General features: G+C 39.7%; 1 protein-coding gene across 2 annotated transcripts in view; it reads right to left on the reverse strand.

Moving 5' to 3' along the window:
* Window positions 1–27,031, reverse strand: part of LOC129697127 (kelch-like protein 29) — a 388,072-nt gene that overhangs the window by 63,721 nt on the left and 297,320 nt on the right. For both annotated transcript variants that reach the window (XM_055635374.1, XM_055635375.1), the window contains exons 5-7: window positions 25,364–25,502; window positions 8,869–9,065; window positions 6,781–7,040 (exon numbers count right to left, since the gene is read on the reverse strand). In XM_055635374.1, the coding sequence (XP_055491349.1) occupies window positions 6,781–7,040; window positions 8,869–9,065; window positions 25,364–25,502 (596 nt within the window). The remainder of the gene's footprint in view (window positions 1–6,780; window positions 7,041–8,868; window positions 9,066–25,363; window positions 25,503–27,031) is intronic.

Raw genomic sequence — 27,031 nt, forward strand, 5'->3', positions numbered from 1 at the left:
AAAATAGCAAAGCCAAGAAATAAAGGCTGGGCCATGGACATAGTTCATCAACATTCTGGTTAAACACTACATTTGAAAGCATAGAAGAGCCAGTAGTTGAGGAGGAATTGCTTTAGTCAGAGGGTAGCGAATCTGTGGAATTTATTGCCACAGAAGGGTGTGGAGGCCAAGTCAATGGATATTTTTAAGGCCTAGATGCATCGATTCTTGATTAGTAGGGGTGTCAGGGTTTATGGGGAGAAGGCAGGAGAATGGGGTTACATAAAAACATAGTCATTAGGTGCAGGAGGAGGCCATTCGGCCCTTTGAGCCAGCACCGCCATTCATTGTGATCATGGCTGATCGTTCCCTATCAATAACCCGTGTCTGCCTTCTCCCCATATCCCTCGACTCCACTAGCCCCTAGAGTTCTATCTAACTCTCTCTTAAATCCATCCAGTGACTTGGCCTCCACTGCCCTCTGTGGCAGGGAATTCCATAAATTCACAACTCTCTGGGTGAAAAAGTTTTTTCTCACCTCAGTCTTAAATGATCTCCCCTTTATTTTAAGACTGTGGCCCCTGGTTCTGGACTCATCCAACATTGGGAACATTTTTCCTGCATCTAGCTTGTCCTGTCCTTTTATAAGTTTCTATAAGATCAACCCTCATCCTTCTAAACTCCAGTGAATACGCCTAGTCTTTTCAATCTTTCCTCATATGACAGTCCCACCATCCCAGGGATCAATCTCATGAACCTACGCTGCACTGCCTCAATCACAAGGATGTCCTTCCTCAAATTAGGAGACCAAAACTGTACACAATACTCCAGATGTGGTCTCACCACCTATACAACTGCAGCAGAACACTCTTTACTCCTATACTGAAATCCTCTTGTTATGAAGGCCAACATTCATAACAAGAATTCATAACAAGCTTTCTTCACTGCCCACTGTACTTGTAAGTCAACTTTCAGTGACCAGTGTACAAGAATGCCCAGGTGCCCCTTACCTAATGTAATCCCATTGAGATAATAATCTGCCCCCTTGTTTTTGCCGCCAAAGTGGATAGAAACATAGAAATTAGGTGCAGGAGTAGGCCATTCGGCCCTTCGAGCCTGCACCGCCATTCAATATGATCATGGCTGATCATCCAACTCAGTATCCCGTACCTGCCTTCTCTCCATACCCCCTGATCCCCTTAGCCACAAAGGCCACATCTAACTCCCTCTTAAATATAGCCAATGAACTGGCCTCAACTACCCTCTGTGGCAGAGAGTTCCAGAGATTCACCACTCTCTGTGTGAAAAAAAGTTATTCTCATCTCGGTTTTAAAGGATTTCCCCCTTATCCTTAAGCTGTGACCCCTTATCCTGGACTTCCCCAACATCGGGAACAATCTTCCTGCATCTAGCCTGTCCAACCCCGTAAGAATTTTGTAAGTTTCTATAAGATCCCCTCTCAATCTCCTAAATTCTAGAGAGTATAAACCAAGTCCATCCAGTCTTTCTTCATAAGACAGTCCTGACATCCCAGGAATCAATCTGGTGAACCTTCTCTGCACTCCCTCTATGGCAATAATGTCCTTCCTCAGATTTGGAGACCAAAACTGTACGCAATACTCCACGTGTGGTCTCACCAAGACCCTGTACAACTGCAGTAGAACCTCACTGCTCCTATACTCAAATCCTTTTGCTATGGAAGCTAACATACCATTTGCTTTCTTCACTGCCTGCTGCACCTGCATGCCTACTTTCAATGACTGGTGTACCATGACACCCAGGTCTCGCTGCATCTCCCCTTTTCCTAGTCGGCCACCATTTAGATAATAGTCCGCTTTCCCGTTTTTGCCACCAAAATGAATAACCTCACATTTATCCACATTATACTGCATCTGTCAAACATTTTCCCAGCCTATCCAAGTCACCTTGCAGTCTCCTAGCATCCTCCTCACAGCTAACACTGCCCCCAGCTTAGTGTCATCCGCAAACTTGGAGATATTGCCTTCAATTCCCTCATCCAGATCATTAATATATATTGTAAATAGCTGGGGTCCCAGCACTGAGCCTTGCGGTACCCCACTAGTCACTGCCTGCCATTGTGAAAAGACCCGTTTACTCCTACTCTTTGCTTCCTGTTTGCCAGCCAGTTCTCTGTCCACATCAATACTGAACCCCCAATGCTGTGTGCTTTAAGTTTGTATACTAATCCCTTATGTGGGACCTTGTCAAAAGCCTTCTGGAAGTCCAGATACACCACATCCACTGGTTCTCCCCTATCCACGCTACTAGTTACATCCTCGAAAAATTCTATAAGATTCGTCAGACATGATTTACCTTTCGTAAATCCATGCTGACTTTGTCCACTGATTTCACCACTTTCCAAATGTGCTGCTATCCCATCTTTAATAACTGACTCTAGCATTTTCCCCACTACCTATGTTAGACTAACTGGTCTGTAATTCCCCGTTTTCTCTCTCCCTCCCTTCTTAAAAAGTGGGGTTACGTTTGCTACCAGCCAATCCTCAGGAACTACTCCAGAATCTAAAGAGTTTTGAAAGATTATTACTAATACATCCACTATTTCTGGAGCTACTTCCTTAAATACTCTGGGATACAGCCTATCTGGCCCTGGGGATTTATCGGCCTTTAATCCATTCAATTTACCCAACATCACTTCCTGGCTAACCTGGATTTCACTCAATTCCTCAAACTCCTTTGACCCGCGGTCCCCTGCTATTTCCGGCAAATTATTTATGTCTTCCTTAATGAAGACGGAACCAAAGTAGTTATTCAATTGGTCCGCCATATCCTTGTTCCCCATGATCAACTCGCCTGTTTCTGACCTACATTTGTTTTAACTAATCTCTTTCTTTTCACATATCTATAAAAACTTTTGCAGTCAGTTTTTATGTTCCCTGCCAGTTTTCTTTCATAATCTATTTTTCCTTTCCTAATTAGGCCCTTTGTCCTCCTCTGCTGGTCTCTGAATTTCTCCCAGTCCTCCGGTATGCTGCTTTTTCTGGCTAATTTGTACGCATCATTCTTCGCTTTGATACTATCCCCGATTTCCCTTGTTATCCACGGATGTACTACCTTCCCTGATTTATTCTTTTGCCAAACTGGGATGAACAATTTTTGTAGTTCATCCAAGCAGTCTTTAAATGTCTTCCATTGCATATCCACCGTCAGCCCTTTTAGAATTAATTGCCAGTCAATCTTGGCCAATTCACGTCTCATACCCTCAAAGTTACCTTTCTTTAAGTTCAGAACCATTGTTTCTGAATTAACAATGTCACTCTCCATCCTAATGAAGAACTCAACCATATTATGGTCACTCTTGCCCAAGGGGGCACGTACAACAAGATTGCTAACTAACCCTTCCTCATTACTCAATACCCAGTCTAAAATAGCCTGCTCTCTCGTTGGTTCCTCTACATGTTGATTTAGATAACTATCCCGTATACATTCCAAGAAATCCTCTTCCTCAGCACCCCTGCCAATTTGATTCACCCAATCTATATGTAGATTGAAGTCACCCATTATAACTGTTTTGCCTTTGTCGCACGCATTTCTAATTTCCTGTTTGATACCATCTCCATCTTCACTACTACTGTTAGGTGGCCTGTACACAACACCCACCAGCGTTTTCTTCCCCTTAGTGTTTCGCAGCTTTACCCATACCGATTCCACATCCTCCAAACTAATGTCCTTCCTTTCCATTGCATTAATCTCCTCTCTAATCAGCAACGCTACCCCACCTCCTTTTCCTTTCTCTATATTCCTCCTGAATATTGAATATCCCTGGATGTTCAGCTCCCAGCCTTGGTCACCCTGGAGCCATGTCTCCATGATTCCAACTATATCATAGTCATTAATAGCTATCTGCACATTCAACTCATCCACCTTATTACGAATGCTCCTTGCATTGAGACACAAAGCCTTCAGGCTTGTTTTTACAACACTCTTACCCCTTATACAATTATGTTGAAAAGAGTCCCTTTTTGATTTTTGCCCTGGTTTTGTCTGCCTGCCACTTTTACTTTTCACCTTGCTACCTATTGCTTCTACCCTCATTTTACACTCCTCTGTCTCTACGTTCACACATTTAAGAAACCCTTTCCCTTTAACTCTATCCTCCACTATCCCATTCGACACCCCACCCCCCTTATTCAGTTTAAAGCCACCCGTGTAGCAGTGGCAAACCAGTGGATAACCTCACATTTATCTATATTATACTGCTTCTGCCCACGTCACCCTGCAACCTCCTAACATCCTCCTCACAGCTCACACTGCCACCCAGCTTTGTGTCATCCGCGGACCTGCTAGTGTTGCTCCTAATTCCCTCTTCCAAATCATTAATATATATATGGTAAACAGTTGCGGCCCCAACACCGAGCCTTGCGGCACTCCACTCACCGCTGCCTGCCATTCTGAAAACGACCCGTTCACTCCTACTCTTTGCTTCCGGTCTGCCAACCAATTTTCTTTCCATGTCAACACCCTTCCCCCAATACAATGTGCTCTAATTTTAGTCTCCAGTCTCCCGTGCGGGACCTTATCAAAGGCTTTCTGAAAGTCTAGATACACTACATCCACTGGCACATCTTCATCCATTTTACTTGTCACATCCTCAAAACATTCCAGAAGATTAGTCGAGCATGATTTCCCTTTCATAAATCCATGTTGACTTGGAGTAATCCTTTTACTGCTATCCAAATGCCCCATTATTACCTATTTAATAATTGACTCCAGCATCATTCCCACCACCGAAGTCAGGCTAACTGGTCTGTAATTCCCCGCTTTCTCTCTCGCTCCTTTCTTGAAAAGTGGAATAACATTAGCTATCCTCCAATCCACAGGAACTGGTCCTGAATCTATTGAACATTAGAAATAATGGACACATTGGTGATCATTTTCCAGAACCACCTCCCTGAGGACCCTGGGATGCAGACCATCAGGTCCAGGGGATTTATCATCCTTCAGTCCCATTAGCCTACCCAATACTATTTCTCGGGTTTAAGAAGGAACTGCAGATGCTGGAAAATCGAAGGTACACAAAAATGCTGGAGAAACTCAGCGGGTGCAGCAGCATCTATAGAGCGAAGGAAATGGGCAACGAAGGGGTTCGGCCCGAAACATTGCCTATTTCCTTCGCTCTATAGATGCTGCTGCACCCGCTGAGTTTCTCCAGCATTTTTGTGTACCTACTATTTCTCGGGTTGAGAGGGAAAGATAGATCAGACATGATTGAATGTCAGAGTAGACTTGACGGGAGAATGGCCTAATTCTGCTCCTATAACATGAAATGATTACAAAAAATGATGAAGACAAGCAAATAAGAAAGCATAGGCAAATTACTTATACGTAATTTTTGTGAATGAAAATTGAACATGGAATGTGGGAGTTGTGGCAAGGCAAGCGCCAAAGCTCATCTCTTGCTGTCCTCTAGCAGGTGCAGGCTATTTCCTTCAATTGGAACTATCTGTTTGATGAAGTTTATCCCACACTGCTGTTAGGTAGAGTGTTCCAAGATTTTGACTGCTGATAACTTAGGAGTAATAGGAACATTCACCAGATCACTTTCATCAGATCACCAAATTTGATCTTACCATCATTGTGGCCATGGAATCTTAATCAATGTTGGAATATAACAAAAAGGTGGGTGGAAGAATAAAATACTCTTCAAAGTAATATTGGTTAGACTAGTTTAACAATATTTGTTAAGCCACAGCTATGATTCTGAACAACTTAAGTACAAGTATTTTTATATTTGTAAATTATGTAGTTTCACTCATCGTAGGATTAATACATCAGAGAATGGTGGAAAATAAGATCAATCCACCATTCAGGTTTGTTAACAACCTAAAGGCCTTTGGGAGATGCTTCCAAGAGCCTAGGTAAGAGAATAATGGTCATAACTATCTCAGCATTTAAAGATAGAAAATAGGAAGAGTAGGCCATTTGATCTTTCGCCATTTATTATTATCTTGGCTGGTTATTTATCCGAGTATTATACTCGTGTTCCCTCTCCATACTCCTTGATGCTTTTTATGTCCAGAAATGTGTCTATCTCCTTCTTAAATTTATTTAGCAACGAGGTCTCTACAGCTCACTGTGGCAGCATATTTCACAGGTTTACCACCCACTGAATGAAAAAGATTTGCTCTATTTCAGTACCAAAGCTAAAGCTTCGTAACCTGACACTACGATCCTTCTTTCTAGGCATCCCAGCCTGGGGAAACATTCTCCTCATTTCCTGTCAGACTCTCATTTTCCTAAACTCTGAGGATACAAACTTAATCTCTTCTCAGGTGGCGATCCGGACAGTAATAAGTTCTTGGTTCTTGAAAATATTCCAAATGGAAGGTTGATTGGCTTGTTAACATCACAGTGCAATCAGTGATTTGTAGTCGGTGAGCCGATATGTACAACACTGGGATTCTATAACTAACTGAGACTCATGAAAAATCTGAATGGGTAGAATCTTTGTAAAGTGAGATTGTTTGTGGGTGAGATGATTGCTGGGCCCCAAGTAGCCTACCTGCACTATTTTAGATCACATAAGCAACAGATACTTGAACTGAACACTGAACTATTTTCAGCTTGGGTAAATTACACTTCAACTATAGACCTTCAGTAAGGACGAGGAGGCATTTAAGGAAGAAATCTTTCATTGAATATTGGAGAGTCAGTTGATGGAAAGTGCAACCTAGGAATTGTCTGCATTTAGATTTCTAAACTTTGCAAAGAAAGAATGTTAGTATTGAAATATTGACGACTTTTATAATTCAAGATGTGTACCTGTGTTCGATTCAATGGATCCTTCTTAATCCATTTAATTACAGCCTCATATACAAGTTCTTCAGCCTTTGTGTTCAGGCTGTCGTTGGAGAGAAACGCAATAAGATCATCTTTTGAGATGTTCAGAACTTCATCTTGGGCTGTTACTTCTGGAAAATTCTGCAATGCATATGCTTTTGCCATGCTGTGCAGTTCATTACACTGCATGGCTTCTGCCATGGCTAGGATTCCGAGGCAGTTGGTTGCTGTTAGCTGTTTTTCTGAAAGACGAATGAACAAATGTCAACAAATTGTGGGAGCCAGCTGATACTAAAAGGTGTACAATTCAAACCACTGAACATGTAGCTCACACTTGTTTTAAAGCTTTCAGCTCCAAGGATTCTGGACCAAAACAAGGAAGTTTCAATACAACACATGCTAGCATGTACACACACACACACACACACACACATACTATTATGTCAGACTCATGCTGAATGCATTAAAATAAGGACTGAGTATGCCATTTATTCGTGTATTGCTTGTTACTAGTAATAGAATGGAATGGAAGAATAGAATACTTTATTGTTGCATGTGATTAGGCACAGTGACATTCTTTGCTTGCATACCCAATGTATACAAATAGGGAATAATTACAAAAGAAAATGATTATTCAGAACAGCAGTAAAACTTTCAACTAACATCAAAATATTATTTAACTTACTCTTAATGAAGCAATTATTTCCAAGAGTAAATACCTTGAATTTTAAGCATTTTCATGATCGGTTCCTTGCATTAAATTAGTTTCAGTCTAAATAAAAACTGTTGAGTAATAGTTTGGGGAGAATACATTGAAGAGAAGTCTTCGAGTGACTAAGAAAATTGTCAAAGAAATGGGATCCTAAAGGAGGGTTTTAGTCAAAGATTTCCGCTCTAAGATCTTTGGTTTTAGTTATGGTACAAAGTACCATGCCATGAGGTGGTATAGCAATACTGTTAGAATAACATTTATCAGAATAACTTTAATAACTTTTTATTATCAATGCCTCCAGTAGAATATGTTTGGCAATTTTTACACATTAGACTGGATTTTAAACCTTACTCTCAAATCTAAACAATTATAGTTAAGTATGCTCAGGAAGTGATTATTTTGGTAAATTACCTCAACTGCAGAATTACATATTTCAAATTAGAAATAGAGCATGCTTTTGCATGGACTGGTGACTCATGAAACCTTGTGGATACTTGTAAGGATGTATTTCATTTACCCATGGTCCTTATTGGCAATACTGGTGTAAATATTACTGATCTCTCTGTGATGGCTTGTCCATGAACGCAGCCACAAATCACCAAAAATGTGTTTAAACACCATTCAAACTATTTCCAAGTGAAAACAGGTGAATATTATTAGGAAACACAGATATCCAAGCATATGTAGACTAAATGAAAGAGCACTTTTTAACTTCAGTGGCCATAAGCTTCAATGGACTTTTTCATTCTGTACTGAGTTTATTATTTATCTTCCTGTGGGAAAATGCAGGCGTTCACTCAGAATGCATCCAGCTAGCATGCTTGTAATCAAAACAATATCACAAGGGTAACATCAGTAGCTCATTTGTGCTGTATTTCTGTAGTAGTTTCAAGACCAGCCCTTAAATTTAACACTGTTCAACGTTGTGGCTCATTCTAAAATATTAATGGGAAGCATCAAGTTTGTGCTTTAAATTCTCCAGTAATTTTGGTAGGAGACTGGTATTCCACATGCAATGCGTTAATGTTGCAGGACCAGCACCTCCTCCAGCTGAACTATATCAGGTTCATCTGTTGGAACCCACGGAGTCAATATCCTTCCATCAACATCAAGTGTGTGGAGGTTAATTTTAGACAGATAAGAAACTCGCTGACCACACCACCACCACACCCCACTCCTAAAAGACTGAAGCTAGATGTTGTGAAATTTCAAAACTTAAGATTAATCTCCAAGTGAGAAAATTGACACAGACTTAAAACTATCTTGGTAAGTTGTACGGTTACTGGGGACATTTTAAGTTCTGCATGCTGCATAAATAAATAAAAAAGTTCACGGGCTAGTATGAATAATTTACCTACCTAAAAATGATACACAAATTTTGCAGAAAGTTCGGAACTGGAATTTACTGGCAGATTCCAGTAAAGTTTTGGCATTTCCGGAATTGATGATGAGTGAACCAGTATAAACAAATTCCAGCAGCATTTCCAGAATATCTGCATTTATGTTCGAAATCGTCAACTCCAACTTCTCTCCATTCTTGTTGTCTTTTGAAGCCCTGACAACAGCAGGCAATACATTAGAAATTAGAAGCAAATATAATTATTTCTATGGTATAACGAAACGGTGGCTTCAATCCACATACTGTGCACTAAAATGCTCTACTAATTTTAAAAAAGTGAGCTGAAAGAGAAAGAGTAAGCAAAACCAGTGCAAAAATAACCCACATCATCATGCAAAATGTTATTGAAAATGGAATGAGACAAATTAAGGATAAAATAATTGTTCATAAACAGAAAGCAAAGCCCTAATGACACACGTTTGTAAATAGAGGAAAGTGGGTGGAGACAAAATGGTTAAAGCAGAAATTTGGGGAAAAGGGCTAATTCTGCCACAGGAAGCCAGCAGCCATCCTATAGGAGTTCCATGACTGTGGCCTAGGCCGTCTGTTAAACAGGTGTTCCCCTGAATAAAGCAAAACATCGGGGCTTCAAACAGTCCTGTATCTCAGAAGTACATTCGTTAGATTGATAAAGGAAGACAAAATTTGACATAAAACTAATTTCAAAAGCAGCTGTAGATAAAAGGGTTTAATCCTGTTTAAAAAAAAGAAACATTTGTTTTACTTAAAGAAAAAAAAAATGGTGTTAAGTTATATCAGATGCTATTTTCAGAAGTGATTCTTTCCTTTCAAGTGTCATAGAAATATCCTCTCGAATCCAATAATTCCTGTAATTTTTTGCATGCACAAAATTGGACAGAATGTTACCAGATTGATATTGTGTTGAGATTATATACAGCAATGTTTATTTCAAGGTAGCAACGAATTCATGAATATTTAAATGCTTGGAATAAAGTTGATTATACCTATTTTTGATCTCATCTTAATTCTGAAATCAACATACGCAACACATGGCAGCTTCCAATTTCTAAATATTATTAAATAACTTGTTAAAATTAGACATTTATAATTCAACAACATTGAATTTATCAGCTCCAAATTTTACACATTTCTATAATAGCTGCAGCATATAGGAATTCTATGATCAAATTCTGATCCTTCATAACTATCTGGAAAAACTGTGGGACAATAAGATTTCACATAAAAGTGAAAACTTGTTAATGGATGTCAGCTTGGTTATACTGTCCACGATTGCCAGTTGGAAATCATTTTGTGAAATAGTTAGGAATCCTAATGCACTGTATTCCTCCAGTAAGGCAACATCAGGCCATTAGATTAGCCCGTGGGAACATCCAGCAAAAATCCACCACTGGCAGAACCTAGGACTATAGGAAAATCAGAAGAAATCATTTGCAGCCTGAAGTAGAGATGATGATTGAATAAAACCATTCAGGAGGGATATCTGGGTGAAATGATAAAACACTCCAAGGAGTGCTTACCTTTGTTCTTCAGTTTGGTACAGAACTTTTGCATTTTTCAGCTTGAAATTGTGCAATATGGTGTATGCTGTAGCGAGTCTTGTTACTTACACTTGAATGCAATATTTATGCTTTAAATTCGATTAGCTATGAATAAGGTTAGGCTAAATTGCATTCCTAATTACAAATCGGGCTAATTACAAATCAATAACATTAGCCAACTCCGAAACATGAAGTGCTGAGCATTGGGATCCAGATATCAGACAACTGGCGTCAGGTCCCCGCTTACATCTGGCAGTGCTCTCTGTCCGAACCAGGGGCCGCAGAGCATTTTTGTAAGTGGGGAGACTGAGCGATCACTGAACTTGGGGGTACCCAGTGAGGGAGTGGAGCAACCGAGTGGGGAGAGGGTGTGGAAGTAGGATGTCCCCCCTCTCAGGGTAGGAAAAATTGATGTATTAAAATCATGTTTTAGTGCATTGTAGAAGTATGATTTCAATATTTTATGTATGAAGTACTTTTAAGAGGTAACTTTTTAAGGGGTAACTTTTTCCACACAAAGGGTGGAGGGTGTATGGAACAAGCTACCAGAGGACGTAGTTGAGGCAGGGACCATTTAAGAAACAGTTAGACTGATACATGGTCAGGACAGGTTTGGAGGTATGGACCAAATGCAGGTAGCGTAGCTGGGACATGTTGGCGGGTGTGGGCAAGTTGCGCCGAAGGGCCTGTTTTCACACTGTATCATTCTAGGACTACATTATACCTCCACCATGCATGAATGCTTCAAAATCAAGTGATCGAGTTTTATTGCCATATACTCAAGCAGAGAAACATAGAAAATAGGTGCAGGAATAGGCCATCGACCCTTCGAGCCAGCACTGCCATTCAATATGATCATGGCTATTCATCTAAAATCAGTATCTCTTTCCTGTTTTTTCCCCATATCCCTTGATTTTGTTAGCCCCAAGAACTAAATGTAGCTCTCTTGAAAACTTCCAGTGAATTGGCATGCACTGCCTTCTGTGGCAGAGAATTCCACAGATTCACAACTCTCTGGGTGAAAACGTTTGCCCTCATCTCAGTCAGCTGGCCACCCCTTTATACTTAAACTGTGACCCCTGGTTCTGAAGTCCCCCAACCTCAGGAACATTTTTCCTGCAGTTACAGTAAGTGAAAATCTAGCAGGCAAGCAGGGTGCTTTCACCAAGCACCCCCATTTGAAGTCCACTATCTTCCACCGTTTCTACCCAGTGCTTGGTACTTACTTCCAGCAGCCACTGGTTGTCCTCCAGGATGCACCAAGCCGCAGCCTGATCCATGCTGGTCACCTGGGCGAATTTGACACAGAGACTCTCACGGCAGCGGCGCAACACTTCTGACGCCTCCACTGGCCCGGGATTCTTGCACTGAGGCTGCTCCATGGTCGGAGCTGCAGTGAGCAACTCGCCAGCCCGGAAAACACTCGCCACCCCCGCCCACATCTGTCCCCGTGCTGCTACTGCTTCTAACACCCATGGCCCATGCAGTTGATATGAGTTTTGAAATTTTCGTTGATCACAGAATTTCTCATGACAGAGCGTGAGAAATTTGTGATCAGCGTGAGAATTTGGCGAAATGCTTGATTATCACACAATGCATGGTAGTTGGAAGCCCTGCCTCTCCATCCCCCTCTCTCTCTCTCCCTCCCCTCTGTCCCCCTCTCTCCCTTACCTCTCTCTCCCACCTCCCTCCCTCTCCCCCTTGCTTTATCCTCTCCCTCCCTCCCTCTGCTCTTTATCCTCTCACCCCCCTCCCCCTCTATCTCACTCCCTCTCTCTCTCTCTCTCTCTCTCCCTCTCTCTCTCTCTCCATTTCTCTCCCCCTCTCTCTCTCTCCACACGCTATCTGCCCTCTCATCTCTCTCCCCATTTCTCCCTCCCTCCTCCCCTTGCTCTCTCCATCTCCCTCTCCTCTCCTCTCTCTCTCTCTCTCTCTCTTTCTCCCTCCCTCTCCCCCCCTCTCTCTCTCTCCCTTCCCTCTCCCCAATCGCTCGCCCTCTGTCTCTCCCTCTCTGTCTCCTCTCACCCCCTCTCTCTCCTCCCCGTATCCCTGTCTCCTTCCCCCCTCTCTGCCTCCCTTTGAAAGTCTCTGTCCCTTCGGCACAGGGGCTCTCACGGTAGCGGCGCAATGCTTCCGACGCCTCCGATGGCCCGGGACTCTTGCACTGCTCCATGGCCGGAGCTGCAGCGTTCGACTCGCCAGGCCCACAAACACTCGCCAGCCGCGGCTCCCCGCATCTGTTCCCGATGCTACATCTGCTTCCATCCCTCCTTCAGCCCCGGCTCTCCAACATCTGCGGCCATGCTGTTTATCTGAGTTTTTTAATTTTCGTTGATCACAGAATTTCTCACGACAGAGCGTGAGAAATTTGTGATCAGCTGAGAGCGTGAGAATTTGTTCAAATGAGTGATTCTCATGCTCAAAGCGTGAGAGTTGGCAGCCCTGACTCATGGAGGCACTGGCCCTTTTGCACTAGGATTACACTGGAATTCATGGCAACACTAATGTCTAGAGGTTCCGTCAACTGATTCTCTGTCCTTTTCTCTTGCCCTTTACACACCCCAGGGTTATGTTTAATATAAAATGCCTATTGAATTAATGCAAGATGACTTTTTTTTTTAAATCTCTTATACAACATAAGTAAACAATATTAAATCAGTGTAGGATAACCAAGTATGAAAAATAATGATACGAAAGATGATTGTAAATTAAAAAGTATGAGTATCAAAATGTAAATAAATACAAGTACAATTCCAAGTTACTCTAGTTGAATTTACTCCATGAACTTCATCCTACTGTTTTCCTAATTTCTTCTTAAGCTGATGACACATGCCTGGTCAAATAACACTTTCCATCCTTCCATTATCAGATACAGAATTCTTCACGCACATTCTGACACAAGATTGAATAAACCTTAGCATACCAGGCATGTTCAAACATGCCTTTTCCAATATAACATTTATATTCCTCTTCACTGAAGTGCTGGAGATTTCATAAGCTCCTGCTTCCAGAACTCTTTCCCCAAAAGCCTCTACCCTACCACCATTCTCCATTTTAAATCCTCATTAAAATCTATCACTTAGTTTTAGGGTTTCAACTCTCCTAATTTTTGTGGTCTCCCGATGCCATATTATTATTTGAAATATCTCCTGTTGGGGTAAACATGAGATTTTGAAAGATTTTAGATAGGCATATTAAACACAAATATACATGAAGATAACATCAAAATTAATGATTTAACTAAAAATGTTAAATTTCCAAAATTAGCATTGGTGCCTAGCCCGATAAACATGTGGGTTGAAAGGAAAGAATGGAAATTAAACTAATAATTCTATATTAAAATTAGTTTGAAAAATCCACTTTATCTATGGAATAATAGAATATTGATGGCACTTCCTATGACGCAAATATATATATGGTTAGAACAGCTTATACCAACCACCTTTGTATGTTGCCATGGAAATGTTCATTTATTTACAGTACATTCAGAAAGTATTCAGATCCCATCACTTTTTCCACATTTAGTTACGTTACAGCCTTGTTCTAAAATTGATTAAATAAATTTCTTATCATAAAAGACCCCATAAAAAAAGCAAAAACATGTTTAGAAATTTTTGCAAAGTAATTAAAAATAAATCACTGAAATATCACATTTACATAAGTATTCAGACCCTTTACTCAGTACTTTGTTGAGGCACCTTTAACAGCGATTACAGCCGCAAATCTTCTTGGGTAGGACGATACAAGCTAGGCACACCGGTATTTGGATAATTCTCCCATTCTTTGCAGACCTGCTCAAGCTCTGTCAGGTTGGATGGGGAGCGTCGATGCACAGCTATATTCAGGTCCTTCCAGAGGCGTTCGATCGGGTTCAAGTCTGGGCTCTGGCTGGGCCATGCAAAGACATTCACAGACTTGTCACGAAGCCACTCCTGCGTTGTCTTGGCTGTGTGCTTAGGGTCGTTGTCCTATTGGAAGATGAACCTCCGCCCCAGTCCAAGATCCAGACCACTCTGGAGCATGTTTGCATCAAGGATCTTTCTGTACTTTGCTCCGTTCATCTTTCCCTCGATCCTGACTAGGATCCTGTTTCTGCCACAGAAAAACATCCCACAGCATGATGCTGCCACCACCATGCTTCACCGTAGGTATGGTATTGGCTAGGTGATGAGCGGTGCCTGGCTTCCTCCAGATGTGACGCTTGGCATTCAGGCCAAAGAGTTCACTCTTGGTTTCATCAGACCAGAGAATCTTGTTTCTCATATCTTTTGACAAATTCCAAGTGGGCTGCATGTGTCTTTTACTGAGGAGTGGCTTCCATCTGGCCACTCTACCATAAAGGCTTGATTGGTGGAGTGTTGCAGATATAGTTGTCCTTCTGGAAAGTTCTCCCATCTCCACAGAGGAACTCTGGAGCTCTGTCAGAGTGACCATCGGGTTCTTGTTCATCTCCCTGACCAAGGCCCTTCTCCCTCGATTGCTCAGTTTGGCCAGGCAGCCAGCTCTATGAAGAGTCTTGGTGGTTCCAAAGTTCTTCCATTTAAGAATGACGGGGGCCACTGTGCATTTTGGGACCAGCAATGCTGCAGAAATTGTTTTATACTCTTCACCAGATCTGTGTCTCGACACAACGCTGTCTCGGATGTCTACGGACAATTTCTTCGTCTTCATGGCTTGGTTTTAGCTCTGACATGCACTGTCAACTGTGGGACCATATATAGACAAGTGTGTGCCTTTCCAAATCATGTCCAATCAATTTAATTTACCACTAGTGGACTCTAATCAAGTTATCTCAAGGATATCAATGGAAACAGGATGAACCAAAGTTCAATTTGAAGTGTCATAGCAAAGGGTCTGAATACTTATATAAATGTGATATTTCAGTTATTTAATTTTAATTACTTTGCAAATATTTCTAAACACCTGTTTTAGCTTCTTCATTCTGGGGTATTGTGTGTAGATTGGTGATTAAAAAATGAATTTAATCAATTTTAAAATAAGGCTGTAATGTAACAAAATGTGGAAAAAGTGAAGGGGTCGGAATACCTTTTTCACTCGGTGAATAGTTATAACAACACATACTTATGCACAAGGGGCGATTTACAAGTAGTGATGTAACATTGCATTTATTCACATGTGGAAGGTCTAATAATAGGGAAGTGTCAAACTTTTAACTTCTACTGAGTTAAATATTTCATCTATCAGTTCAGAGTATTTGTGTTAAAATATTAATGGGATCTAATTTTCCATGACATGTACTGCAAAAGCTTAGTAATTTCTTAATGCGTGTTCATTTACAGTTTTCCCCAATAGTGATTAATGTTCAATTTGCTTACGTTTGTTACCTTGACTGAGGTGAAATGGTAATTAGAATGGAAATGGAGTGAGAATTAGGATTAATATACTATGAATATTATTAATATCAAATTTTTCAAACTTTCCCCACACTTTCCAACTTACTCTTGTAAGCCTTTTTAGCACAAGAACAGTTGCCACACCTATAGTCCTCATCCATTTCTGTCAACAAAACCGCTGGATAAGTGGGAGGATTCTTTTCATATCTATTACCCCCGATCCATCCCCAAACTCATCTGAAATGAGACTTTCCATCCTTGATATAACTTCAAGCAAAACAAATCAAGAACTCTAATTTAAAAAAAAAAGCATCTTCTACTCTGAGATGCATCTATCAGAGATACCATGGCTTTACGAACAGGGGAATTAACTCAATAAGTACTAAATACATTTTAAAAGTGCACTCATTTCCACCCACATGATATTTATAACACTGATTGCTAACTTTTGCTGTCAAACTTTGTGGAATTGCTGAGGGCCACAGATATCTTCATAGTCAACATTTTCTGAGTAAATATATGCATTAATGACAAAAAACTGTGGTTATGGCAGATGGAAGTGAAAAGATAATTAGTAATGAATACATCAGGATGGAAGGAATATGGGATAGTTTCAGCTGAGGGAACACTGCATAGTTAATACATTCACACACATATACCAGATCAACCAAATGATTTACAGACAAATACAAATGAGTAATCCACAAAGAAGGTCATATTGAAAAACCCTAGATAGCACTAAACATGCAACAACAGGAAGAGATAATGAGCAATGGCTGGAATAACAAGCAATGTTGACTGCTGTGGTCAATCCTTTCATCCTGCAAATAAAGCCCAATCCTGGACACTGGTCCTTAAGTAGAAAGGAAAGATGGTGCAAATTTTATTCAGATGTGAAGTTACATCGGTCCTCAAAGGGTTACCTGCTGTGTGTAATATACAATTTATGCTGAACTATGATTTGAATGGCTTTGCTGTTTGAATGTAGTTTGGATCTGGAAAGTTACACTTGATCACTTCCAAGCCACTTCTCATTTCAAAGGGATAGTTAAAAGTTCCACAAGGTTATGAATATACGTTTAAAATCACATTCATATAATGTTAGTAGTCAGAAAGTGCAAAATAAATTATTCTATCAGACTAACAACCATTTAATCTTGGAAGAAATACTTTATTGACAACCTTTCATTGTCAAACATCAGCACCTACAAAAAAATAGAGGTGCTAAGTTTGAAATCTGCAAGGAGCCATTTTACTTCAAAGTGCTGAACCAGATTTTTTTGTTTAATAAACAGTAGCGCAATGTTCAAGAGGCTGTAGAATATAGAATAGAATAGTTTCTTTATTGTCATTGTAACATGGGCCATGTACAACGAAATTTAAAATGTCAGCCAGTCAGTGCAGCATTCAAACATTTCTAAAGCTAACGAAACATCCACGGTAAAATAATAAAGATAAGCAAATAAATAAAAAACACAGACAAAGCACGCATACACACCCAACCCTCCATCCTTCTGTCGATTTCACCGTTACCACAGTCCCTTAGTCTGTATCGCCCCTGCGTTCCTTGGCGGCCACATTTAGTGCTTTTATAGCAGTGGGGTAAAAACTGTTTTTGTAGTCTATTTGTCCTTGTCCTTGTGGATCTGTACCGTCTGCCTGACGGCAACAGTTCAAACAGGGAGTGTCCGGGGTGGGAGATGTCCTTTATTATATTCTGGTTTTTTTTGGTGCAGCGGGAACTGTGTAGGTCCTCCAAGGTAAGGAGAGGGCAGCCAAAATCCTCTGGGCGTTGTCAATGGCCCTCTGGAGCGCTTTCCTCTGAGCCACTGTGCAGCTGGTGTACCACACGCATACACAGTATGTTAGTATGCTCTCAATGGAGCACCGATAAAAGGACAGCAGCAGCCTCTGAGTGATGTTGTTCTTCCTGAGCACCCGCAGGAAGTGCAGTCTCTGCTGGACCTTTTTCAGCAGCGCAGTGGTGTTCACGCTCCACGTCAGGTCCTCCTCAATGTGGATTCCCAGGAAGCGGAAATCCGCCACCCTCTCTACACAGTCCCCTCTGATGGTCAGTGGTAAAAAATGGGTATTAGCTTTTGTAGTTCAGACATATTTGACAAATATGTAATCCATTTACTTTTGAATGCGACTGACTTGTTGACACACAATTCAGAGCATCAAAAGTTCCCTTTGTGCGATTCCTCAAATCAGATTATATGATTTAAGCTGCCTAAATTTACAAGTTGGCAACAGTATATAACAGCATATAATATTTAAACCCACAATGGACTTGTATCAGGAACTTCAATAAGTCACTTTCACAACACCCATCGCATATAACCTAAGCTTGAGAATGGTAAAGGAAACAATATGCATTCATATAATCAGATATAGCCACTTTCAATTTGTGAAACATATTTATTTGGAATTCTTCCAATCCTAACATTATTTGCTTTACCCAGTTCAAAACCAACAGAGGAAATATTAGACAACAGTTCATACACTGATGTTTGCACTTTATATATCATAATAGAAGATGTGTTCGAAGGAACTGTAGATGCTGGTTTAAACCGAAGATAGATACAAAAAGCTGGAGTAACTCAGCGGGACAGGCAGCATCTCTGGACAGAAGGAATGGGTGACATTTCAAGTCGAGACTTGAGACCCTTCTTCAGACTGGTTAGGGATAAGGGAAACTACAGATATAGACGGTGATGTGGAGGGATAAAGAACAACGAATGAAAGATATGCAAAAAAGTAACGATGATAAAGGAAACAGGCCATTGTAAGCTGTTTGTAGGGTGAAAATGAGAAACTAGTGCGACTTGGGTGGGGGAGGGATAGAGGGACAGTGAATGCCGGGGCTACCTGAAGTGAGATAAATCAATATTCATACCACTGGGCTGCCCAAGCGAAATATGAGATGCTGTTCCTCCAATTTGCGTTTAGCCTCTCTCTGACAATGGAGACTGAGGACAGGAAGGTAACAATTGGGAAGGAGAATTAAAGTGTCCAACAACTGGGAGATCAGGCTGGTTCACACGGGCTGAGCGAAGGTGTCCAGCAAAACGATCGCCCAATCTGCGTTTGGTCTCGTCGATGTATAAGAGTCCAAATTCTGAACAACGGAATAGTAGATGAGGTTGGAGGAAGTGCAAGTGAACCTCTGCCTAATCTGAAAAGACCCTGTCGGGGTCCCTGGCCAGTGTCGAGGGAGAAGGTATAGCGATAGGTGTTGCATCTTCCGTGGTTGCAGGGGAAGGTACCTGGGGAAGGGATGGTTTGGGTGTGAAGGGATGAGTTAACCAGGGAGTTGCGGGGGGAACGGTATCTGCGGGAAGGGGTGGAGATGGGAAAATGTGGCTGGTGGTGCAATCCCATTGGAGGTGGCGGAAATTTCGGAGGATTGTGTTGTATGCGACGGCTGATGAGTTGGACTAGGGGGGACTCTGTCTCTGTTGCAACTAGGGGGAGGGATAGCAAGGGTTGAGCTGTGGGGTACCTAGGAGACACGAGTGAGGGCCTCATCTATGATGGGAGAGGGAAACCCCTCTTCCCTAAAGAATGAGGACATCTCGGATGTTCTAGTATGGAACCCCTCATCTTGGGTGCAGATGCGGCGTAGACAGAGGACTTGGGGGTAGGGGATAGTCATTGCAGGAAACAGGGTGGGAAGAAATGTAGTTGAGATAATTGTGGGAGACAGTGGGTTTGTAATAGACATCATTCAATAGTCTATTTCCTGTGATGGAGACTGAGATCAAGAAAGGGGAGGGGGGTGTCACAGATGGTCCAAGTAAATTTGAGTGCAGGTTGAAAATTGGTGGTGAAGCTGATGAGTTCTGCATGGGTGCAGGAGGTAGCACCAATGCAGTCATCAATGTAATGGAGATAGAGTTCTGTGATAGGGCCAGTGTATGCCTGGAACAGGGATTGTTTAACGTACCCCACAAAGAGGCAGGCATAGCTGGGGCCCATGCGGGTGTCTGTAGCTACGCCTTGGACTTGGAGGAAGTGGGAGGAGTCAAAATAGAAGATGGTCTGTCTGATGGACATCACAATCATAATCATCGAGACAGTCATTTATTTTGTTTCCAAATAATTATCTGGAACTGCTGTTTATTGCTTCCTTTGATGGTTAATTTTCCACATTACCATTTAAGCAGTGTGACCCATTTAGTGCCACAATCGAATTAACCACACTGCCTCAAAGAAAGAAAGCAGAGGTATTAACAGAAGGCTTCAACCTGGTTCTGTAATAGGAAAATTGAGTAATACATTTTTTTTTTTCAAACAACAACCTGCGGACAAAGCACCTATTGTTTCTTATTAGTAAATCCATTTAAATAGATAATCTTTCGAAAGCAAAGCATTGATGGTCCCACGAAAGCTTTAATCTGCTCAGAATCATGCCAGAAAAATGCTGCAAGCAAAATCAGCTGAATGATTGACTAATAAAAAGCGGCAGGAGGGAGAAAAAGTAACTGCTTCTGCTTCTGAGTGTGCTACAATGAAAAAGTATATATGCTACAATAAGAACAACATTAGTTTTCCATTAGGCCAAGGTGCAAAATCACACGGAATAAAACATGAAATAAAAGGAATTTTGTATCATTTTTTTCCAGGGCAATTTAAAGATGAACATATCAATCAGGCTATTTACACAATAATACTGGTTAAAGTATCCCCAAAACTTTTTCTAAGTCCATTCTCAGTTTTTACCTGGTAGTTATAACACAGGATGATAATAAATGATTACAAAAAAATCAAGTAAAACAAATGTGTGTTTCCTACATTTTATATCATTCTCTATAGAATACAGTGGAAAAAGAAACCCAGTGAAGATCTGTTGTAGGAAAGTACTTCAGAATGCACCTTCTCAGGAAAAAAGTTCCCAACATGAACTGATTACTAATGTTATGGGACTGGTGCTACATGGGTATGTTGCAAATATTTTTTGATTTTCATCACAGCTCTACTAAAATGTAGTTTTACTTTTCTTGGCATTTCCCAGATTAATAGAGATAGAACAATTTTATGTTACCTATGATCTGCTTATATGTGGTTTAGAAATTAGATTATTGTAAGTGTGATCAAATTATAGCAGTCATTGTGTGGTTACATAGGTCTTTATTCTGCTGGCACTGGATTTGTGGATTTGAAATGTAATATCATTGAGATTCAGGCTGTTCTGTTTCTAAGTGAAGCAGTGGGAGGAAATGCTTTTGCCATCACAATTCTTTTCTAAAGGAGTAATCATGAAACCTTTTTAGGTTAAAGATTTTGAATGAGATCAAAGAACAATAAATTAATCCAAGTGCAAGGCTCAATGACTCAACAAGAAGCATCCTAAGGAAAACTTGTGGCCGTTTTAACAGTTGAGTAATCAGTATTCCCATCACACTGGAAATTGATGCATGGTGGAATAATTTAAGCTCCATGGTGTTGTCACAGACTAAACAGAGGATGTCATCTTCGGGACACCTCATATAAAACTTTGAAATAGGGAGCTATTCTTTTTTAGAGTTCCTATGCAGAGGGTGAGATAGGATATGTGGCAGGTGAAGAATAGGGCCTGATTTATGGTGCTGATTGAGGAAAACATACAATTAAAGCAAAACTGCCAGAACTATCCTAATTTCAGTCGTAGGATTCATTACCCTGACAGCACAATTGAAGTTTTGACTTGGCATTCCATGCCTTTTGAGTGGATGATCTTCGCGACGCCATGGGATATTCTACACTGGGAATAAGAAATCGTTAATGAACAGCCTAAGGCACCAAGCTGTCAATTGAAGACTCTGGAATAAATGAAGCCGAGTGCCCATACATAAGCCCTAGCAAAGTTGAGGCAATAATACTGATAGCATAACATTGGCAGATGTGCACAATAAATCTGGAGGCTGCTGGCAACCTACCAAATCTGCACCATCTGCTGACAAATATGCTCTTTGGCATTTTATGCCACCAAAAAGTGAGTATCTAGGAGGGATAACCATACACTATGCATCCAACATATTTATGTCCTCTTTACGGGATAAATAAGTTAACTCTTTGTGCAAGAGACTTAAGTGGGAAAAATTATCTGACATAAATTGCTGACAGACCACACAGAATTGGGCTGTGGGAATTGTGAAATACCCAAGGGTATAAACAACTCCAATAATGAGCCAGGATGCACAAAGTGCTTATTGTCACTGTGCCAAAACAATGAGATCTAGTTATTGAAGATGGCAAATGAGATCTACCCATGAGGTAGTAGGAGAGATTTTCCTTTATGTTATTCTAGATTTAGTAATCAAGGGCATAAATGAGGATGAACACAAAATTAAGAGGCACAGATATAATATCTATTACAGGAAGTACTGCATCTTTTTACATAGGGGTCTTATAGAAAAAGATTGGGCAATGGAGCTATGTCTATGGAATAGTGACTTTCTTTCTTCATTTTAATACTGACATCCTTTAGGTGCTGGATCCACAACGGACCTATGCTATGTGTACAATTGCAAGACTTTTTGCCCCTCTTTTTGAATTTGGTTTCAAAGGGACATCAATAGAAAAAATTACCATGTACTGATCTAATTTAAGTATATCACCAAAATAAAGGTTCAGGGATTGCAAATTAGATTCAACATGGAAAGTGTGAAAAGTCAACAGTTCATCAAAAGCACCCCTCACGTCGTGCAGCACCATGTACATTCCTCTAGTGACAACAACTTGAGGGTAATGGAAGGAAAAGAGACACCGGGAACTGCATATGCTGGAATCTTGTGCAAAAAACAAACTGCTGGAGGAACTCAGCATATCAGGCAGCATCTGTGGGAGGGAATGGACAGATGACATTTTGGGTCAAAACCATTCTTCAAAAAAACAGGGATGATGATTGTGAAGTTCTATCACCGATCTTTCTTTCAGTTTGCAAGTGTTAAAAGTAGACATGGACTGATTCTGTGGCAGCATTCAAATACTATGGTTTCATCTAAGAAATCTAAAAAATACCGTAATGAATGAAATGCTAGGTTGCAGCCTTTAACTATTGAAGCAAATTAAAAATAATCGGTTGCAATGTAAAATTGAACCAACATTTTGGTTTAGTTTAGTTCAGTTTAGAGATGCAGAGTGGAATCAGGCCCTTCGGCCCACCGATTCCACGCCGATCAGCGATCCCTGCACATTAACGCTACCCTACACACATTAGGGACAATTTACATTTATACCAAGCCAATTAATCTACAAACCTGTACGTCTTTGGAGTGTGGGAGGAAACCGAAGATCTCGGAGAAAACCCACGTGGTCACGGGGAGAACGTGCAAACTCCATACCCGTAGTCGTGATCAAATTTGTGTCTCTGGCGCTGTAGGGCAGCAACTCTACCACTACGCCAGCATGTGCCCAGATATCTCTTTTGAGATATTTTAATGGAATAATGTAATCCCAATTTATACTGAACTACATGTAGAATTATTTCCAATACATGGAAGTACATTAACCAGCCCCTATACTTGACAAGTGTACATGGCATTTTGTGTCAATTAACTTACATGATACATGTGTTAGAACTGCTGTTTTGCATCAGTTAACTTTCTTCAGTATTGGTAATTTATAAAATTCCATAATAATTTATTCATTACGATTATGTCTTGAGTAAAAAAAAAGCATTATTTAGTTTGTATACAACATGATCTAGCAATTCTATCAAAATGGTACTTCACAGCTTAAATAACTTAGTAAGAAATTAGTTCTACATTGACAATACTAATCAAAAACTTTATTTCGGAACTCATTTATTTTTCTTGATCCTCAAAACTATAATGTAAATCATATGGAAAGTAGACAAGCAAACAAGTAAATAGTATTGAAGTTAAAATCTTGTTTGATTTAAGCATTTTATTAACTTGGGTTTAAGGCAATCTGGTACTAAGTGAATTAAGCAGTAAAAATAAATTAATGATGCAGGTGGTAATCATTTGGCCCATCATGTTCATGCTAGCCCAATAATTAACTAATTGACAGTCTGAATTTTACTGAAGTGTCAGAATCCTCACAGACCAGCTGTAGGAATTCATATGGAAGGGACAGACCCAACCTCAACAAAATATTTGGTAGATGGAAAAGCTGTCCATTTTTTTCCAACACATAAATATTACTGACAGTTAATATTAAAATTAGGTAAACTTCTTATTGTTAAAAATGTGAAGTATTATCTAAAAATACAAGAATACTACTACAAGTACAAGCAGTTAAATCTCAATTGAAGTGAATACGACAATTGATCTTGGGACAAGGTCTAACTTGATGCAGGATCAGAGAGTACAGTAATACACATAAACATGTGTATTATATACACATAAACATTCAGGAATTCCAGAGAGCTCCTGCTCCACTGCCCTATCCATGTGGCTTGCAGCAGTGAAGTCCATCTGGGAAGTTACTGGCAGAGTCTGGCCAGGTAAAGTCCCAAACTGGCTAATATTACCATGCAAAAAGCCAAAAACCCAGTGAAACTATTGTGAATTGATTGATTGCAAGGAATTGGAATTTAATAAAATGTGTACAAATCCAAGTTGATTGAAAGAAATTTTTCAATTATTTGGTACTTGAAAATAAACAGATATTATGCCAGGAAATACTTTTTTCCCCTAACATCTCATGTCATGCAACTTTTACATTTTTATCCAACTAAATCATGCTGCATCTAACAATATCCATTACAACAGATTTAATGGAGCACATAATTGATGTTTAAGCATGTTGGAAAATGATTACTCAAATTGAAGGACTTTAAAGCCAAAATTATATCTAGTCATTTCCATTTACTTCCTGGTACCACTGAATTGAAAATTTCCTCATAATGATTTTCATGCTGTCGTTGTTGTATTTCCTTTATATTATTATATTTCCTTGCAATGTACCAATAATGCACTTTTTGCATAAAATGATGGTTGAAACCTAAATCATAACCTCAACTGAATAAAAATGTGCTATTCATGTAATTTAACCATTTGTTTTATATTTATTATTTTTCTTTGCCATGTAAGTGATTTAGTAAAATTTAGCACATGTAGTTTGTTATAATCTTTTTTATATACTGCAGACTAAGGCATTCAATTAATAAAATCATGCTGGTTAATTATGCACCAGTGTTTCTATTATCAAGGTGACCCGTTAGTATTATATCTTTGGGCAAGTTGCTGCAGATCGCTGTAAATGACCTTTTTGCAAAGTGCAGAAATTAAAAGTGAATTTAAGGCAATTAGATAACAATTTTGTGCAGATTAACACGAAACAAATAAAAGTCTTCAAAGAGCAAGCTTTTGTCAAATAAATTACGATCCTCAGTCATGGAACATCTCATTTCTTCACTCCAAATTGAGCAGCTATTAATTAAAAATATATTAGGCAAATTAACCCAAGTTTAGTTTCAATTTAAAAATACATTCATCTGAAATGATAGAAGGAATGGCTACTGGCCCTGTGACAGGAGGTTCTATCTTCATAAATCTGCAAGAGAGGAAAGCAACACGAATGAACCCTACAAAAGAACGGCCCAGATCACAGCTTGAGGAAGGCAAACCTTTTGATCAGTTCCTTGAAATATAAGCTGCAGGAAGCTAGAACATTTTGATGGACTTCAAACTCTTTGCCTTCAACAGTTATTTTCAGGTCTGTGAACTCTTTCGCTCTGCGTTGCTGGTTCAACTCCTTCAACATTTCTGCAGAACAGAGAAGACAGACATTGCCAGGATTCCGATGACGAAATTTTTGAATGAATTAAAGAAACAGATACCTGGTGAACGCTAGCCGAGTCGCACACGTTAATGTTTGTACACACAAGGCATTGGCAAAAAATAAAAATCATCGATGCAATGTGCGAAAAATAAAGCACACACTATTCAGTTTAATAAACGAAAGAACTAAAGAAATCTTCCCAGGGCGTGAAGGGTAAAACATATTTTATCTCATGAACAAAACTAAAGACAATGCGAGAATCAGCACAGAAAGACAAGAGAAAAAGACAAAATGAAATAATCAAAATACTTCTATCCTAATTATTATATAGAATCAAATCCACCAAATAAAAAGATTGAATACCTTAGTTTGAGAACTTACTGTATCGTTGCGAACATGGCACTGTACACATAAAATAAAACACACTAAGAACTCAATTGGTTAAAGCAAAATGTACCTGGAGGAACAAGATTTGTTCATTAGAAATGAACTAATTTTCTAAATTTTAAAACTGACAAGCAACATATACTATATATTCCTATTCTTTAACTATTTTTCATGACCAACTTTTGAAGGGTATTAAAATTGATAAATTATAAAATTATAACTTTGGCACAGAATTCAAAGGAATTTGCCTGAAATTAAACAAATTGCTTATCAGTTTTATTTTTTTACAATGATTAAACATTCAACATTTACACTGAAATAAAACATACTTGATCTGATACAGCCTTGTAGAAAGAAGTACATATTACAAAGAATATTTGGCAGAGATATCTTCATGTATTGTGTTTTCATGAAGAATTTGGAACATACTTACAAAAAAGTTAAAATACCTGTGGAAGCCAAATTGATTGACTGATTGCAGTCATTCATTTGAATTTTGAAATTGGCCTCAGAAGAGGAGTGACCTGTCTACCTATTATAAATGTTTTGTTTCCATTGATGTATTTAAGAGGATAATTAGGCAGGTGCTGATCCAACACTATCCATTCAGCCCTGTTGCTGAAGACCAATTTTCACCTGCCAGTTACCTAAAATTAGGGCTGTGCAATTGCAAGTGATGTTTAAGATAACGTGCACTAAGGACAGCTTTTAGTGACCAGAAGCACAGAGGAATGTATAACAATTACCCATGTAAGGAACTCATTTAGTTTTAACAGTATTCAGCATTATTTTTGAAGAGTAAACCTGTTATGCAAAATATTAACCCAGGAACACTGTGGTAACTCCAGTCTGTAAAATGTATGTGCCTGTTAAAGTTTTTAAACATCATTATTGTAGAAACAAGGAGGAAAGATGATCTTCACTTTATGACCCTACGATCCTCAGATGCAAAAACTTTAAAAGGAAAATAAGTGGAATAACCTTTTATGAGGCAATTGCTTTTTTCTTATGAAGACCATATTTGTCCACTATATAGTTATTAAAACTGATACTCATACTTTATTACATATTTAAACTCAGGTTGAACAGTACTATCTAGGAGTGCTCCACGGCCTTCGATTTATAA

The sequence above is a fragment of the Leucoraja erinacea genome, chromosome 5, assembly GCF_028641065.1.
Source record: "Leucoraja erinacea ecotype New England chromosome 5, Leri_hhj_1, whole genome shotgun sequence".
Classification (NCBI taxonomy): domain Eukaryota; kingdom Metazoa; phylum Chordata; class Chondrichthyes; order Rajiformes; family Rajidae; genus Leucoraja; species Leucoraja erinaceus.